The following is an 18,929-nucleotide window of genomic DNA, read 5'->3' on the forward strand; positions in this document are numbered from 1 at the left end:
ACAACAAAGGGTGGTTTTTTGGGGGGGGGGCGTTCTGCCCCTCTTTGGATCTTCTTCTGCAATCCCTGAACTGGTCTTCAAAGCAGGTACTGTCAGTCACGCCTCAGCCCAGTCAGCTCTGGGAGGCATAGGAGCCAAGGTCATTTCGGCGCCCCCAATAAAATATTTGAGGGGGCAGGCCCCCCAAAGTTGATGGGCATTGCCTTGCCATTCAAATGGTGTGGGTGTGTGCCACGCCAACTGATCAGTTATGTGGGGTGGGGCTTACCTGGCCCCCCCAATATTTTATTCAAGTTGGCACGCCTGCTGTGAGGGGAACAGGGGTCTCTCAGCAACTCTCAGCACCCTTAGCAAACTACAGTTCCCACGATCCTTTAGAGGAAGCCATGACTGTTCAATGTGGTATCAGAGCGCTTTAAATGAATAGTGCGGATGCTGCCTGCGGCTGCTTCTCTAACCCGCCCCTCTGCCATCCCTGGCTGAAGTGGCTTGGGGACACCCTGGCTTCCCCAGACCCTCGCATCGCTCCCACCTGGGCTGAGGCTCCGTGCCTGCGCCCCCAAGAGAGAGGGGGGGCGGAGCGCGCTTCTGGGTCTGACATGTTTATGGCTCCTTTTCCTCCCTCCCTTGGCAGCGAGTTTCTAATTAGATTCCCAAATTCCTTCTGGGCTGCTGGAGGAGTGAGTCTCCTTCTTCCCTCCTGGAGCCTCTGCCCAGAAAGCCCCCTCGTCGGATTTCCGCTGGGCTGCCTCTAAGACCAAGGTGCTAATTCCTCTTTAATTATCCCAGGGAAACCCTCCGTAATTGCTTCTCTTCCCCCCGCCCCGCCAGCCTCGCCTTGGACCCTCTTCTCCCGCCTCTGCTTATCAGCAAAAGGGGGAAGAAGGATTCAGGCAAAGCCTCTTTCCCCGGTGACCAAAGGGAGTTATCAGTTCCTGCTGGTGCCCAGTTGATGGGATGAAGCTCAAGGGGGGAGAGGGTGGCTGGACTTGACGGCCAGCCAGCCAGGGAGGACCTGTTGCCTCTCCTCGACGCCTCTGCAGGGCTTGGGGTGGAGAGGCTCTGGATGCTCCCATCCTCCTTGGAGGTCGTCCTGCCTCCTTGGCCCTGCCCTCCCGTCCAATAAGGAGAGGTTGCCTTGACACCTGCTTATATACCGAAGACGGCAGCAGCCTCCAAATCTCCAGCGCTGGGTTGGGGGAAGAGGGGAGAAAATACACACATAAACACACACCACACACTCCCCTCTCTCCATACCTATTTCAAGCCACAGACTTAGGGAGACAGTCGCCCCGTCGGGCAAGGAGGAGAAGGCTCCCGAGACGATGACCTCCAGCAAAATTGAGATGCCAGGTGGGCTGAAGGCGGACCCGGCGGCTCTGATGGCGTCTCTGCATTTGCTCCCGTCTCCCACCCTCAACCTGGAGATCAAGTACACCAAGGTAAGTCACCTGTCTGCTCTTCCCTGCCAGAGGAGCACGGGCTTCTCTTTTTCTGAGCTGACACAAAACCGCTTCCCTCGGACTTCTCTTCAAAAACACACAAACACAAAAGCCAGAAAGAGGTGCGTTTTCAGGTGCTGGATGCCAGTAGATATGTGAAAGGAAGTCCAAAAAATATCTTGCCCTTTCCAGTTTGCCTGGCATCATTTTAACTCTTTGGACCAGTTTTTCTTTCTTTCTGGTAAAAGGGTTTCTCCGCACAGACTTGGGCTCCTGAAGATTGTTGGAGGGCGCGATTGTTGGAGGGTTGTTTTAGCCTATTGAAAGATGATGAGAATCGTGTTCTGTTTTGCTGTTCTAAAAACTGGTGTCTTTCGCTCCTGGGACTCTTCCTTAACAATTCCTGCCGCAGATGTCACCGAGCCAAGTTGTTGTAACTTTGGAAGGAGGGAATCGTTTGCTGATTTCCTTCCTAGACAAATAACCATCTCGAATACAGGCAACTTGGCAAGAAAATTATTTGCATATCCACATCACCAGGTGCCCAGGGTTGATGGCTTATTCTGCGGGCTAAGGTGTGCAGAGCTTTCCTATATTTACAGTTGATACAGATCTGCAAGGTTTTTAGCGTATGTGTGTTCGAAGACAGTTATTCCAAAACGCAATTTCGACAGGAAGTGTGATGCCTTTGGTCCGTCTTCTGGTTGTGAATGCCTGTTTGCATTATTAAGCACACTGGACATGATCCCGTGGGATGCAAGACCATTTGCACAAGCCCCCTGAGGTTAAAGGGGAATTGCGCGAGAGCGCGAGAGCGTGCAACTCAGTGAGCAGTCATTGCAGGAGAATTTGGGCATGGATCAGGTCCCAAGCGCGGACATTCTTCATCCTTTGGAAGGGACATTAGACGCTTCAGGCTTGTAAAAAGGCGGCACTTCTATTTAAAGCCAATATAGACCTGAAGGTCACGCAATGCCGATTAACAAGAAACCTCATTGATGCAAACATACATGATAAATGTTTGTTAAAGATGCATTCTGTTCCCAGAATGTTTCATCACGCATGTGTTCTATTCCCAAATTTCATCATGAATTTGCTGTTGCTCCCTGTTTTTTCTTAAATCCGAAATACAATAGCCACATGAGGACTTGCTGATCATTCGAATAAACCACCTATTTTCAAATTAAAATAAAATAAATAAAATAAATGTGAGTCTCGAATGCCTTGTGCCGGTTCACTTACCTGGCACTTAACTGCTCTTAACAATGTAAGGATTATTTATCTATAGTGCTAGATGTGTGCGATCCAGTCAAATTAAGCACTTTCAAGCCTCATTGATTTCAGTGGGAGATAATGAAGCCCGTCGCTGACTCTTCCCGTTGAAATCAAAGGAATGTGCAGAAGCGTAGCTGGTTCGTAATCACAATACTCCTGGTTTTATGCGCAGAGGCAAGGAACTTACTTCTGAGTAAAAAAAAAGTACTGTGTAAAATTGTGCTGTAACAATCTATAGCTAAGCATCTTTACATCCATTGTGTTGGCTCAGCATCTTGCCTCGTTCTCTCCAGCTGAAATCAGTGAGATCTAATAGCGCTTAACTTGGGCTGGATCCTACCACAGTCTTGATATTATTTATAAAAAGAGAAAGAAAAGTGATCTAGATTAAATATGGATATGTAGAAATATGGGGGGGGAAATAATCTGTCTCACGGCAGCTTGTTTCAGTAGTATACAATTAGTCCCAAAATATTTTTGGGTCACACCGTCGCCTCCGCGAGAAGATATGCACCGAACGCGGGAGAGACCAGAGCAGATTCTTGAGGACCAGAAACTTGCGCTCCAAGTAGAAGCGGGGGCGACGACGGGCTGGGATTAAGGAGTCACAAGGATGCGACAGGAACCTCCCTCACACGTCCCAAAATGAATGTTGATCTGAAATATTGAGTGGCTGTGGCACTCGTAAAATTACTTTACCTGCGTGGAACTGTGCTACTCTGCAAAAATCCATGCACAATGATGGTGTATATCAGTAGTAAGTCCTTGTCGTTTTTTATCCCATATTTCTATAAAAATTACAGTGCATCGAGAAATGGAAATAAAAGCTTGCCTTTGCAAGAGAAAACATGGTGTGTGTGTGTGAGAGAGAGAGGGGGGGGGGGATCTTAGTTTCGTACACCCGTCCCTGTTTTTCTCGCTCCGTTTTTCTCCGGTCTCTCTCCCCCACTGCCGCCCTCTCTCTCGGCAGGCCAGGCAAGTGATTTATTGCTAATTGAAGCCTTTAATTGGGTGTCGTGGCTCTGGCCAGACTTTTATCCAGGATCCACTTTCCCACTTATTGCAAAGAAAAACAAGGAGATAGAAAATGACGGCCCTGCGCTGGATTCTCTCAGCCGGTGGGGTCACTTTTATGTCTCTCTCAAGTGACAACTCCTGTAAACAAAAGGGAACAAATCGCCTCCAGAAGGGGAAGGGGAGCGGCGGGGGGGGGGGGAATCACTTGTAACCTCGAGCATCTCAAAAGTTATAGCAGCGCCCATTCTTCTATAGCTGCTCCGCCTCCCTTTTCTTCTGGGCTGTTCCTTGAGCGCCCAGCGGGATTTCCTTCTCTTGCCTGGAATTCGGCGCAACCGTTCCAGTTTGTGGATGCTGCGCGGCTCTTGCAATCCTGAGTCTCGGTGGAAAGGCCTCCGCAGTTGTGTCTGTGACTTGCATGCAGAGGCGGGACGAGGGGGGACACTTTAGGCGTGAAATTTCGAGCCTCGTTTAAGAGATGCAGAGACCTGTCCCCCTGGGGCGCACAATCCGCCGGGAAGTTCTCCTGCGCGCAACCCTGGAAATGAGTGAGAGTTGCGCAAGAGTGGTGCTGTGCTCCCGCGCACCTCTGTCATTTCAGGGGGGCTTGCCCGAGAGAAAGTGGTTGGCGGAAAGCATTCTGGTTTCATTAGTGGGGGGGGGGGGCTGGTTGTTTTTTTGTTTTGCACCTGGGGCACCCAGATGCATTATAGACTGACCCCATCACTGAATGGGGTGATGTTGCTCAATGGAAGCCCTTAAACGCATTAAACTATTGCAAGCATGCTCAGATGAGCGCTGAGTGCAGGGTGAGGGCCAAAGGTGGATCAACAACCACAGAAGGAACATGATGTGTCCTTCACCAGAGACACTCCTTCTCCCAGAGTAGTAAGACTTCTACACCCTACCAGACATAGGTAAAGGTAAAGGGACCCCTGACCATTAGGTCCAGTCGTGGCCAACTCTGGGGTTGCGGTGCTCATCTCGCTTTATTGGCCGAGGGAGCCGGTGTACAGCTTCTGGGTCATGTGACCAGCATGACTAAGTCGCTTCTGGAGAACCAGAGCAGCGCACGGAAACGCCATTTACCTTCCTGCCGGAGTGGTACCTATTTATCTACTTGCACCTTGACGTGCTTTCAAAGTGCTAGGTTGGCAGGAGCAGGGACCGAGCAACGGGAGCTCACCCCGTCGCGGGGATTCAAACCTTCTGATCGGCAAGTCCAAGGCTCTGTGGTTTAACCCACAGCGCCACCCGTGTCCAGACATAAAACTTCTTTAAAAACAGAGCCTGATTGGAATCAGAAAATAAGAGTTGAAGGTTAGAATCAGATGATGGCTGAGTGTGTTAAGGAAGCTCTTGACTTCTGAGGGTGACTGGCAAAGAAGCAATTCCAGTCAGGTGGGTACTGGCCAAGGACAGAGTAAAATTGCTAGGGTTGTCCCCCACTAGCCGCGCTGGAATAGCCTCCACCAGGAACAGAGCTTCTCAATGTATCTCAAATCTGGGTGTCGAGCTGTACCTGGACTACAACTTCCATCTTCCCAAGCTAGCAGGAACAGTGGTCAGGGATGATTTGAGTTGTAGTCCAACAACAGCTGTCAATGGCCCTCCAGATGTTGCTGGACTACAGTCCCATCACCATCCCTGGTCATTGGCCTGGCTGATGGGAGTTGGAGTCCAGTCACATCTGGAGGGCCACAGGTTCTCCACCTGTGCAGCAGCCACCTGTGCTAGCAACCTTCGCTGCTTCTTGTGGCAGCAAGTTTCATGTGCTAATTCTGTATTGTGCGTGATGAAGAGGCACTCCTTCTTTCATCCGTTAAAAATACAGGGCAGGCTGGTGCATCTGGCCATCAGAGGAGATGCACGAATTCGCCTCCAGATGCTCAGGAACTGAATGTGGAGGCAGCTTGCCTTTGTGTGTTTCCTTGTAACATCCGAAGCCACCCTGCGGAGTCTGAGAGGGGGTGCGGGGTGTAGGGAAAGGTTCAGGAAATATTTTGCTAGATCTACAAGCTGTTTACATTGCTGAGAGGTCTGCATTAAATAAATCCAGCATGTTAAATTGTGCAGTGAAAGACAGCAATATTCACTGAGTGACTCATAAATCTTTCAAACATCAGGAGGTGGACCAGTTTGTTGGGAGAATTGTTGGCTGATGCTGGAGACTCGGAAGCACCAGGATGTATTGCAAAGGCTGCTTGCTTGTGTATCACAGCTGCACATTCTTCCTCTTGTGTGTAGCTTGAACCGTTATCCTTTAGGGGAAATACCATAATGAAAAATGAAATTTACCTGGACAAGGGCAGTTTAACAGAAGCTCAATCCAAGTAATGCAGAAATGTTGACAGTGAGCAGTTTGATTGCCTACTCCAGAGGGGCTTGTGTGCACCACTCTATTCCATGGGCTGGCAAACTAAGGTCCGTGGGCCGGATCAGGCCCAATTGCCTTCTGGATCTGGCCCACGGACTGTCTGGGAATCGCTGCGTGGATCGCCAGCGCGCGTGTTCTTTCACTCTCCCTCCCTCTCCCTTACACGGTGGTGCCAGTGCCTCCTCCCTCCCTCCTCCTGGCTTCTCCTTGCCCTGCCTAGAGGAGGAAGGGGGCTGGGCTTTGTTGGTGCCAACAGCAGCAGTGCTCAAGCGGCCGCCATTTTAAGCAGCCCCTCTCCGGAGCCCTTCCGCGTGCTGCTCATTGTCCCTCCACCACCAGCCCCTGCCGCTCGCAAGACACAGGTAACAGCCACCAGGGCTCATGGTGGTCTTGCATCACCCCCCCCCCCAATATAGTTTGGCCCCCCACAAGGTCTGAGGGACAGTGGACCGGCCCCCTGCTGAAAAAGTTTGCTGACCCCTGCTCTGTTCCTTAAGGGGCAGCTAAGGGATGTTGGGGGAGTCTTCTTGGACTCCCTGGTGTTAGCTTGGGGGGGGGGAGGCAACACTGCACCACATTGTGCTCCTTTCCAATATTCTTACTTGCTTCACCCGGGGGCTTGTAGCTGGACACATTTCCTTAGAAGCAAATCCCAAGGATCACGCTTCCATGCAGGTGTGCTTAAGGTTAGGATACTAGGACGTGTGTGTGCTCACATTCAAAGAAATAAGAAAGAATGAGTTACTTCCAAGTAATGCCTTGAAGCTTATGATACCAGCAGAAAGAGATTCAGGTGTAGGATCATGGGAACCAACTCCTAGGGGTCAAGGTCTCTTTAAAAGGTAAAGGTAAAGGTACCCCTGCCCGTATGGGCCAGTCTTGCCAGACTCTAGGGTTGTGCGCCCATCTCACTCTATAGGCCGGGAGCCAGCGCTGTCCGAAGACACTTCCGGGTCATGTGGCCAGCGTGACAAGCTGCATCTGGCGAGCCAGCGCAGCACACGGAAACGCTGTTTACCTTCCCGCTAGTAAGCGGTCCCTATTTATCTACTTGCACCCGGGGGTGCTTTCAAACTGCTAGGTTGGCAGGCGCTGGGACCGAACAACAGGAGCGCACCCCACCGCGGGGATTCGAACCGCCGACCTTTCGATCGGCAAGCCCTAGGCGCTGAGGCTTTTACCCACCCATAAAATATTTGAGGGGGCTTCCCCCCCCCCAGTTGATGGCCATTGTTCTTCAAATGGTGTGTGCACGCTGTGCCTCATGATCAGTTATGTGGGGCGGGGCTTACCTGTCCCCCCATATTTTAGTCAAGTTGGCATCCCTGTGTAAGGTTGTGGGGAACTGGGGATGCACTATACTCAGGCCCGACCTCACAAAAGAGCCAGTTGCTTGAGGCAGCAGTGATCTCTTCTGCAGCTCAAGGTCTTTTGCAGTGCTGCTGAAGGGGCACAACTCTGCGATTCCTTGTAGTTGTACATGAACCAGGAGTTCCAAAGTATTCCTGGGACTGATTTGGGGTTTTCCCCAAGGCTGGGTGGTTCATACTGCTGGACCATGAAGATGACTGAGGAGGAAAGAAGCCTACCTACCTGTCCCAGGAGATTCCCTTCGCTTACTTTGAACTCCACTTTTGAACGGAAGCCAGCCTCATTTTAATCATCCTAAAGAGCAAGCTGTCTCTTTAAATATTGAGACATTCATGGAGGATTCAGCTAAGTGGTGACTATCCAGGATTGTTCTGTGCAGGCTCCATGTTCAAAGGCAGTCTAACACTGAATATGGGTTTTGGGAGAGTGACATTGAGAGAAGTGACTTGTCCTGACACCCTGCTTCTGGACTTCCTGGAGGTATCTGGTTGGCCCCCTGGGGGAAGCAAGGGCTAGATGGACCTTCAGTGACACCCAGCACCAGCCAAGCTCCTCTGATGTTCTTATGACCCTCCCAAACCATGTAAAATGACAACCACGTGCTTTGGAGGAATTTAAAATTAAAATTAATAGAATTTTTAAAAAATATTTTTATTTTTTGCAGGAAACAAATTCTGTTTGACACAGATTTTGCAGGCCCAGCTTTAGGCAGCCTTTTAGAAGTGGCTTATCTCTCAGGAGACTTAGCACATGTATTCTGAAAAGTCAAATAAAGAACCATCACATTGTCCTGCCAATTGGCTAAGTCCCTGGGATGGAGAAGCAAGACGTGAGAGGTGTGGCGACTGCATCCTTTCTTGCCTCTGTTTAGAGTTGTGTCCCCCTGCTTGTTGGGCCTGGTAGAGCTCTGTGGTTAAACCCTCAGATAAACAGCTCGGTAGGAAGACAAAGTGGTGTTATGAATGGAAGACAAGGCTGTTGATACACCCGTCGGCCTCTGTGCAGGAAGGGAGATGCACCAGCCACGATCTCCTCCTTTCTGCCTTGCTTCCAGCTGTATAAACTCCATATAAACACTTTGGGGGGAGCTGGCAGGATTGTAAGCACAAACCAGTGGTCAAATGGGCTGGTGTGGTAGGCAGAAAGTCTGAGGGGAGGGGGGAGATGGGAGTGTGGGGTGTCCCCTTCTCCCCTCCCCTGTCAAAGTGTGTGTGTGCTAAGTTGCAATGTCAAGGTGTTGATGGCTTTGCCCAAGCTCAAGGTACCGCTGAGATGCAATTACTCCTAGGCTGCAATCCTACACTTACCTGGGACTAAGCCCCATTGAACACAATGGGACTTCCTTCCAAGAAAACATGCACGGGACAGTCGTTCAGAAGTGACAGGTCAGCTTTCTCCACTATGGTGTCCCTTCAGATGTTTTGGACCCAGAACTATGTTCTACTTCCACTGCTGGAGACCATAATGCTTCTGGATGTAACTTGCTGGAAACTGCAGGAAGGAGTTGTGGTGGTGGTGCTCTGATCCTGGTGGGCTTTGTGTGGCCATTGACTGGCCACTGTGAGAACAGGACGCTGGGCTAGATGGGGCACCAACATGACCAGCAAGACAATTCTTACATGAACCTGTGGCTTCTGCCTCTGCTTCTCGTAATGCTGGGCTGAGGCAGTCCTACCTGCAGACAAAGCCTGGGTGCTCTTAAGGGTGGCTGAGTGAATGAGGGTTGCATCCCATGGGGGTGGGGGGTGGTAGAGGCTCACAGAATGAGGAAAGAATGGGTAGAGAGGGATTTTTATCCCCCACAATTCATAGTCACCCAGTGCCACTGATGGGGAGTAGATTCATGGAGAAAGAAGTTCTTCACACAAGACAATGTATCATTCATTGATGGATCTCACTGTGAACTTAGGCAAATTCACAGAAGAAGGGGAGAAGGCCATCAGCGGCTGCTTGTCAGGAGACGGCGCTATCAGAGGCCACATGCTACAAAATACTGTGTGTGTATTACTGGCAGGAGAGAGCCATGGAAGGAGAGCTATTTGCCTTTATGTCCTGCCTGTGGACTTCCTGGAGGCTTCTTGCTGATGGGTGCTGGAGTGGATGATCTGACTCAGCATTGGTTCTTCTGGTGCTCTTCCAAAAAAAGTCCATTTATGCCAAGCATAAGCAAGGTTCTGGACTACAGTTCCCCTCCTCTCTGCTGACGGGGCCTGATGGGAGTCAGAGCATCCGCCCTGGCTTGTTTTCACAAAGGTTGGCATTTGTTCTGGTTTGTTTGTGAGATGGTTGTACAGTGCCGCATCAAACAGTTGTTATTCCACACAGTGCATTTCCCCATCACTTTCCTTACCGCAAGTAGTCTATGGAGGGTGTGTGGTTGTTGTTTCGGAAGCAGATCTGTTGTGGCAGAACTCCAAACTCACTCTAGTTGTACCACCTGAATTTGCCAGCAGGGGCCTGAGTCCCGTCTCAAAAACCCAGAAATGCCCTTGGTGTGCAAAACCACTGCTGAGGGTGAGTCCTGGTGAGCCGCCGCACAAACGATGCTCTGAGCGATGCCAGAAAACTGTAGGGCTGCTCTTGACAGTACACTTTGCAGCTGAATGTCTCTGGCCATTCAAGGTGGTTTTTAAAGTTAGTATGAAGTGTGTTTTATGTTGTTTTTGTTTTAAAAAGCCGACCCCTACCCTCTGCCTTTAAGCATCCTTTAAGCTGTGTTAGTTCTGGCTCACCACCGCAATCTCTTCCTCTCTTCCTCTTCCTCTCTCTGGTTGGGGGTATCAGCTTTTGTTCCAAGAGCCCATTTGAGATTCTTGCATCTCCCTACACAACCCCACCGTTCCTGTCCTATATTTGGCTTCAGAAATGCCCCCTGAAAGGGCCCTGGAGGTGGGGAGTGGGGAGAGACGTCTCCGTTCCCTCCCGCTTTCCTGCTGATTCTATGGACTCCAATTTCCGAACTCCTTGCAGGGAGTTTCAAATGTACTTCCTTTTTAAATTAAATCCACCCTCTTGCATCGTCGCACGGCACCCCAGGGCGCAGTAAGTCAAGCGCATTGTGTTCTGCCCAGCTGACAGTCTAACATGTTGGCAGTTAACTCACACACACAAATACACGCCTGTGATAGCTGCTTGAATCACCAGCCTTTGACAAGAATGTTTTGCATCACACAGGATTCCTTTTAATTGCCTTTATTTCCAGCAAATTAACATGGGGGGGGGGGGAGGCGTGTGGAATTACTACTAAGCTTATTTTTCTCATGAGCAATAAATATCAGGCATGTGCTTACATTTATAGTTTCCTCAGGATATTAATGACTTCCATGCGCCTAGACCTTGCAAGGAATCTCTTCTCCCTTCCTTCCATTTGTATGCAATCATTGGAGGCAGGGCCTCTCCAGGGGTTGTGAGGCCTGGGGGTTGAAAGAGGGTTTCCAGGGCCACCGCCAAGTTCCCTTCCCAGAGGCCCTGATCCCCCAAATCCATCTTCAGCCTTTCAGGCCTGTACTGCACCTTGAACCCTGTTCCTCACCTGCAGCAACTGGAGAGCTGTGGCTCCTCAGTGTCCTACCAGTGGTTCTACAGCAGAGGGGGCTTTTTTTGAAGGGAGGCAGCTGCAAGGGTGAGGAAAGCCCCCTCCCCCTGGGAACAAGGGTGGCACCAGCTATTTGGGGTTTTTCAATAGGTTTTTTTATTTATTGCCTTTCTATGCCTCCCTTCTTCCCAGGATCATAAAAAGGTAAAGGGACCCCTGACCATTAGGTCCAATCGTGGCCGACTCTGAGGTTGCGGCACTCATCTCGCTTTATTGGCCGAGGGAGCCGGCGTACAGCTTCCGGGTCATGTGGCCAGCATGACTAAGCCGCTTCTGGCGAACCAGAGTGGTGCACGGAAACACCATTTACCTTCCTGCCAGAGCGGTACCTATTTATCTACTTGCACTTTGACGTGCTTTCGAACTGCTAGGTTGGCAGGAGCAGGGACTGAGCAACGGGAACTCACCCCGTCGCGGGGATTTGAACCGTCGACCTTCTGATCGGCAAGTCCTAGGATCATAGGCCAGGCCTTTTCCAGGGTAGCATTGTGGGATATTGTTCCTGCTGGTTGGTTTTTAACTTTGCATCTTGTTTGTTATTCTTTTTTGGTACAATTCCACGATACAGTGGAACCTCGGTTGTCAAACGTAATCTGTTCTGGAAGACCGTTTTAATTCCGAAACGTTTGACAACTGAGGCGCAAAGGGTTGTCGGCAATTTCAATGGTGAAAACTGAGAAACGCGCCTCAGAAGCCGTTCGACTTCTGAGGCATGTTCGAAAATGGAAGCATTCACTTCTGCGTTTTCAGCGTTCGGCTTCTGAAATGTTCGGCTTCTGAGACACTTGAAAACTGAGTTTCCACTGTATTTTCAAATGATGGTGTTTATCGGTTCTTTAATTCTTCACCAGGTAAGGACACAGGAACAAGTTCTTGCCCTCTGCCACCCCTTGCTCTCTGCTTTGCTTCAGCCTTTCTTGGCCTTGGGGGGAACCTGCATATTTTGTCTTGTGGAGCAAAGAGTAGCAGCAGGGGGACAAATATTTTTATTAGGAAAATGAAACAGGAAGAGAGGAAGGGTTAACATACAGACTTTGCTGCTATCACACCAGTGCCTTGATCCAATTCTGGGGACAGAATTGTATCTCTGCAGCTGCTACTGACTTTTTTTGTTTCGTTTTTTGGAGGGGGGAGTGGGGAAAACCTTGACTTTAGCAATCTCTTCTCCCATGGCCAGTTGTTCCTTGAGATATTCTGTACATCAGCTTTCTCCATCCTGTTGGTGCTCTCCAGATGTTTTGAATAACTGGCTGATGGGAGTCCAAAGTCTCTGGAGGGCCCCAGGTTGGGGAAGGACGCTCTAAATAAAAAAAATGCCTTCGGAGGGAGGGGTTCCCTTCTGCAATTACCTGTCCGACTCCTTTGTGGTGGCTTCTCCTCTCAGGTCTCCACATTTCAGATGCCACCAGGGCAGATCTGGAAGCCTATAGCCATCTAGGGAAGGGTTCAGGTTTGACATCCAGAGGCCTGTTTGCTTTGCAGGGAGTTCTTGATGCAGACATTCCTGGTGGAGAGAAATGGCGGAATTCCTCCCCCAACCATTCCTGTCCTCCCTACATAGTTTATTGCCAGGCGTAATGGGATGCCATGGAATTGTCTCCATCCACTGCCTTTCAGGAGATCTCTCTCCCTCTTCCCCTCTCTCCTTCTGTTTTTTTCTGGTATGAAACAATCCAGATCACTCTTTTCCATGCCTTCAAGCTCCCCTCATTCGTTTGCTCTTATTTCTTTTCTCTTCTCTTTGTAATGAAGGTTGAGATTCTAATCATGGAAGAGGTGATCATATGGGGAACAATTAGGAAAGGAACTGAGAATAAAACAGCATTGTCTCATAATGCCTTCTTAAAAAAGGAAATCTCTGGTGTTACTGCATTTCGAATAGCAGGCACAGTTTTGGTCGCCCTGTCTGAAGAAAATAATATAAGAAGAGCCTGCTGGATCAGGCCAGCTGCATGCCTGCCATTCTGGGAAGCCCACAAGCAGAATCTGACCACAACAGCACTGTCCTCCTGTGGGTTCCAGCAACTGGCATTCGGAAGCATTACTGCCTGTGACCATGGAGGCAGAGCAGAGCCATCATGACTAGTAAGCATTGATAGCCTTAACCACCATGAATGGGTCCGATGTGTTTTTAAAGCCATCCCAGTTGCTGGCATCACTGTCCCTTTGGAAGCAAGTTCCATAGTTTAACGATGCAGTATGTGGAAAGAATGGGACGCGGGTGGCACTGTGGGTTAAACCACAGAGCCTAGGGCTTGCCGATCAGAAGGTTGGAGGTTCGAATCCTCGATGCGGGGTGAGCTCCTGTCAACCTAGCAGTTTGAAAGCACATCAAAGCACATCAATGGGCAAGTAGATAAATAGGTACTGCTCCGGCGGGAAGGTAAACGGCGTTTCCGTGCGCTGCTCTGGTTCGCCAGAAGCGGCTTAGTCATGCTGGCCACATGACCCGGAAGCTGTACGCCGGCTCCCTCGGCCAATAAAGCGAGATGAGCGCCGCAACCCCAGAGTCGGTCACGACTGGACCTAATGGTCAGGGGTCCCTTTACCTTTACCTTATGTGGAAAGAAGTCCTGTCTTTTAACTGTCCTGAATTTTCTGACATTCAGCTCCATTGAATGTCCCCAAATTCTAGTGTTATGAGAGAAGGAGAAAAACATTTCTCTATCCTCTTTCTCCATCCCATGCAGAAGTTTATAAACTTCTATCATGTTGCCTCTTACTCACCTTTTCTCTAAACGAAAAAGTCCCAAGTGACGCAACCTTTCTTCAGGGGGGGGGGGTCGCTCCTTTCCCTTGATCACGTGGGTTGCCCTTTTCTGAAGCTTTTTGCCAGGAAGGCCCTGGCCTGTAGGGGGCATTAAAGAACCAGCTCACAGGCCCCATGCTTTGAAGATGCTGCTGTCCAGAGCTTCCCTACGTCCCCTGCCAGGGCTGAGCCAGTGGCTTGAAAGGAGGTCTTTACAACATTAGCAGTAGTGCGTAGGCATTGGGGAAGCATTGCAGTGCAACTAATAAAGCAGGGTAAACCCACCAGCTGTGCAGTATTGCTGTGTCAAGAACATGGTGTGGAATGCATGCACTGCAGTAAAGCACAAGTCTCAAGGGCCACCTAATCACAGCGCAAGGAGGACCCAGTTCTGCCAAGCAGAAGACTTCGGTGTGGATCATGACTGGTGACACATGGTGGTCAAGAGAACAGTTCCCTGCCTGCCCCATTAAGCTCACAACCTAAAATTTGATAACGAAGGGAGGAAGCCAGGGGAAAAGGAGGAAGAGGTCTGGTGGAGTACCAATGTGGGCGGGGGGAGGGGAAGGGTGCTTTTTCAGTGGCCTGATGCCCAGAAACTTGGGGCAGTGGCCTGGCTCCACTTCCTGGGCCTTCCAAACCCTCCTGCTGAATTGAAGCCTTTGTGTGGCCTTTTGGTGCCATGTTTCCAAGCTCCCGGTTGCTATCAAAGGGCACAGCTCAGCTTTTCCAGTTGGGGAGAGGGGTCCAGGACTTTTTGAGGCACCCCAGACAATTGCAAGCTCTTGGAGAGGCTGCCTCATGGAAGGGAGCAAAAGCATCTCAGAGAGAGAGAAGCCAAAAAGTTTGTTTCTGCCGGGGGCCACCCTGCTGTGCAGCTGCTACCCCCGGGGAGGACGCTCCTGGCGGCAGAGGCCAGCCATGGCAAGATCCTGGGCCCAGCCTCTTGGAGGCTGTGAGCAAAGACAGGCGCTTGAGCCCCCTTGGCTCATCCCGCCCCCATCTGGATGTCTGCTGCATTCTTTCTCAGGGCGGGGAAGTGTGAGCCTTTCCCCTCTGGCTGGAGCTCCAGAGGCCGATATAGCCTGCTACTCTCAGGAAACACAGAGCAGGATCCAGGTGCACAGCTTAATTGGAAGCGGGGCTTGATCCTCTGGGGCTCAGCTGCTGGACATCTAAAGCGGCAAGGGACAGTGAAGGCACTCTGGGCATGCGTCAAGTGCTTTTGCATCAGCTCCAAGGAAAGGCTGCCACATGTTTTGAGAAAGGGGCTTTTCAGTTTGGGCAGCATGTCCTGCCAACAAGCTTCATGAGTGGTGTTTTGGGGTGTTGGGGAGCCTTTTCCTATACAACTCTTGAACTCTGATGCAGCTCGATAGGCCAAGCTGTGGAGGACAGGATCAGAGCCAGACTGTACAGCAGGCAGAAGGGCAACCCTTTCCAGTCCGTTCCTTTGTGGGCAAATGTTTTGGGCTGTGTGTAGCGTATGTGTCCAAGTTTGGCCCACAGGCCTGAGGTTGCCCACTCCTGCTGTAGAGAACACAGGGCTAGATCCATCCCAGTCTAAGGCAGCTTCCTGTGTTCCTACAAAATGAAGCAAAGGATCATCTTCGTTGTGGTTCAAAAAGTGCCTCAGTATCACTTTCCATGTTGGCTTTGGGGTGAATGAAAGGAAGAAACTCTTGCGGTCTGATGTTTGGCCACCTATTAGTAAATAGTTACAGTATGCTTCACCAAAACATTGCCAGTGATGGCTGCCAAGTTATGACAGGGCCATGCTGTGAAGCTTCAGTTGCAGATTTGACACTATCAGACGAGGGCTCAATAGAGATTGGGAGTGGCTCACTCATCGTTACAGAGGGGAACGTTTCCTCTTCAAGTGTTTATGTACAACTTGCTTTGCCAATTCATTACCAGTCAAGAAAGACTCGCACCCACTCAGACTGGATTTTCAACCCTTTTGAGCAGATCATGTTTGCATTAGCACTTTGCATAGTTCTAGAACAGTCAGTGGCGTAGTGTGGGTTGTCAGCACCCGGGGCAAGGCAAGTAATTTGCGCCCCCTAACCCGTGGATTTGCGCCCCCTAACCCGTGGATTTGCGCCCCCTAACCCGTGGATTTGCGCCCCCTAACCTGTGGATTTGCCCTAACCCCAGATGTTGCGCCCGGTGCGGCCGGCCCCCCCTGCACCCCCCACGCTACGCCACTGAGAACAGTCCCCCCCCCCACTGAAACACTCCAAATGTTGCACCTTCCCTTTGTAGGGTGTTTCACCCCCTTGACCATTTTGGTTGCCCCTTTCTGCATCTTTTCCAGCTCTACATTATCTCACCTCAGGCAGAGCCATGAGGATGTTGGTGGTGACTCTGCCTTGATTTCAGCCAAGACAAGGGGGAGGCAAGAAAGTCACAGAAAACCAGGCTCTGTTCTCACAAGGACAGCATATTTTCAGGAATCTGGGGACTGAATATCAGCCCAGCCTTAATTTCATTGGTGGGATTTCAAAACCCTTTCTGTTCTTGTGCATTTGGGTTTTTTAAATACAGAAATTGCTGGGGGGGGGGGGAATATTCCCCTACCTTTTAATATTAGGCCCTTGGCAAAGAATTAAACTTATGTTTTTAATTTACACCTTGAGCACTGTCGCCCCCTTTGAATTTAGTGGCAAATAGAAATGTCTTGTTCACATTGGCCTTTATTGGGGAACAAGTCATTACTATTCCCCCGCCCCAAAATTTCACAATAGATTAGAACAGAGGTTTTCAACCTTTTTGAGTCCATGGCTCCCTTGACCAACTACATTCTTTCTGTGACTGCCCTGTGAGGAAACACACTGTGAGCCTCAGGAGCCCAGTTATGTCACCCCTTGCCTGCAGAGCCAGCAGCCCCTCACCCCTTTCCAGACACCCTCCCTTGTGGAGTGTCCCCTCAGCCTCCTCTCCTCTCACCTCTCCTTGGGAGTCCTCCAGGCAGCAGCTACCACTACCCCTAGTCTGAGGTGCCCCCAAAGAGAGGTGCCTCCTCACACTGCCCCACAGGGGCCTGGGAAGAGGATGTCCCCAACCTTAGTGGCCTGATGGAGACTGGGCAAAGGTGAGGCCAGGGCCTTACCTTGGGGTCTCCTAATAATTTCCAGGGCCCTTAAATAACTACAATCCCTGGGGTGCTTTGAGGGAAGCCATGGCTCTTAAAAGTGGCATGATGCTGCTTTAAATGTATAGTGCAGATGGGGAGCTGTGCAGCGAAGTTTGTTATGCCTGCAAAAACAGGGGAGGCGCTTGACACTCCCCCCCTTAATGTGGCCATGAAGTGTCAGAAAGGTGCCCTGGATTCTATGCTCTTGGTTTAGCAACCTCCAATTCTTGTACTGTCAAAGGAAAGAATCATAACTGCAATTGCACAGTAGGGGGTGTGGAGGGGATCTGTGTCCAGCAGATCACCACCAGGAAACAACTGTGTAGGACATCAATCCCCTGCCAGCTAACAGAGCCTAAAGAAAAGGGAGCCAGCAGTAGGAATCGCTTCTTTGCACAACCATGAGCTGCCTTACTGAATTCACTGCCACAGGTGCAAGGGAAGATGGCCATTGGCTTGTTGTTGTTCAGTCGTTTAGTCGTGTCCGACTCTTCATGACCCCATGGACCAGAGCACGCCAGGCACTCCTGTCTTCCACTGCCTCCTGCAGTTTGGTCAAACTCATGCTGGTAGCTTCGAGAACACTGTCCCACCATCTCGTCCTCTGTCATCCCCTTCTCCTTGTGCCCTCCATCTTTCCCAACATCAGTGTCTTTTCCAGGGAGTCTTCTCTTCTCATGAGGTGGCCAAAGTATTGGAGCCTCAGCTTCAGGATCTGTCCTTCCAGGGAGCACTCAGGGCTGATTTCCTTAAGAATGGAGAGGTTTGATCTTCTTGCAGTCCATGGGACTCTCAAGAGTCTCCTCCAGCACCAGAATTCAAAAGCATCAATTCTTTGGTGATCAGCCTTCTTTATGGTCCAGCGCTCACTTAGAAGCATTTAAATAAGGTTTAGAGGCATTCATAAAAGAGGAGAGGTTTCTCCAAGGGCTGTTAGTCATGACAGCTGACAAGGAATGCTCCAGAAAACACCTATCACTTAATACCAGGTGCTGGGTGCTGTCTTCCTATCCTGGTGGCGAGTTTCCTGGAGGCATCTGGGTAGCTCTTGGTAGGAAGAAGGGTGCTGTGGACCTTTGGTCTGATCCAGCTGGGCTGGGAACATAATGTTTAAATGTTTCTTTATTGGTTTCGTGTAGGAGAAAGGGTCCAAACTCCCTTTTGTTTCTTTGGCAGGCAAGACAGTGGGAAGGATCTTCCATTTAACTCCGTAAGGGTTTTTTTTGGGGGGGGTGTGTGACTTTTCCAGCTTCTGCTGCCATCACCCAAAGTTTGCTTAATGCCTTTCACCAAAGATGTCATAGGTGGCAAAAGGCAGCGAGTAAATGTTCTTTAATATGATGTAACCTAATCCTGATGGATCCAAAACTGTCCTTTTTCTGAACTCCCTGTTCATGTTCTCCCATTTCACTGAAGTTGTTGAATGCTTGTGCTAAATTATAAGAAAAGGTCTACCCACAGATGATCCTCAGTTGGAGCCCCTCCTGCTCTTTGCTGCTTTGGCCCATCTCTAATTATAGACTGTAATAATAATCACCAACATCCTTCTGAGCAGATGAATTTGTGAACATCAGAAAGATGCTTTTGCCAACCAAAAGAGAGCGAGAGAGAGTGTGCTGTGTGCGCATCTTGACGGTGGTAGTGCTGGTGGGGGGAGGCTAATTGGAACCACATGTGCAAACTTAACATTAGAAATACTCCATTATAGGCACCACAATCAGTGTTGATATGTATTCTGCTGCTTGCACTGAAATGCCAGAAGTCATTTAGACTAGCTAATCCTTCCTGAGCTCTTCCCATGGAGTTTTTAAAACTTTGTTTTAGAGCCACCAGACACAAAGAGACATGTCCTGCGCAGGCTCTCCGCAGAGCTGGCTTTGAAATGCTCTAACAGGAGAATTGGGGAACATTAAGGAGGCTGGCGGGAGGCTTGCCGGAGTGAACCCTCATCCCAAAGCTGCCTCCTG

At 50.1% G+C, this 18,929-nt stretch overlaps 1 protein-coding gene across 1 annotated transcript in view; it reads left to right on the forward strand.

Moving 5' to 3' along the window:
* The first annotated feature begins 660 nt into the window (after positions 1 to 660).
* ALDH1A2 (aldehyde dehydrogenase 1 family member A2) overlaps positions 661 to 18,929 on the forward strand; it is a 71,137-nt gene continuing 52,868 nt past the window's right edge. The window contains exons 1-2 of the mRNA XM_077918426.1: positions 661 to 762; positions 1,268 to 1,442. Coding sequence (XP_077774552.1) covers positions 1,326 to 1,442 — 117 coding nt within the window. The 5' untranslated portion in view covers positions 661 to 762; positions 1,268 to 1,325. The remainder of the gene's footprint in view (positions 763 to 1,267; positions 1,443 to 18,929) is intronic.

This window comes from Podarcis muralis, chromosome 14 (genome assembly GCF_964188315.1).
Source record: "Podarcis muralis chromosome 14, rPodMur119.hap1.1, whole genome shotgun sequence".
In the NCBI taxonomy this organism is placed as follows: Eukaryota; Metazoa; Chordata; class Lepidosauria; order Squamata; family Lacertidae; genus Podarcis; species Podarcis muralis.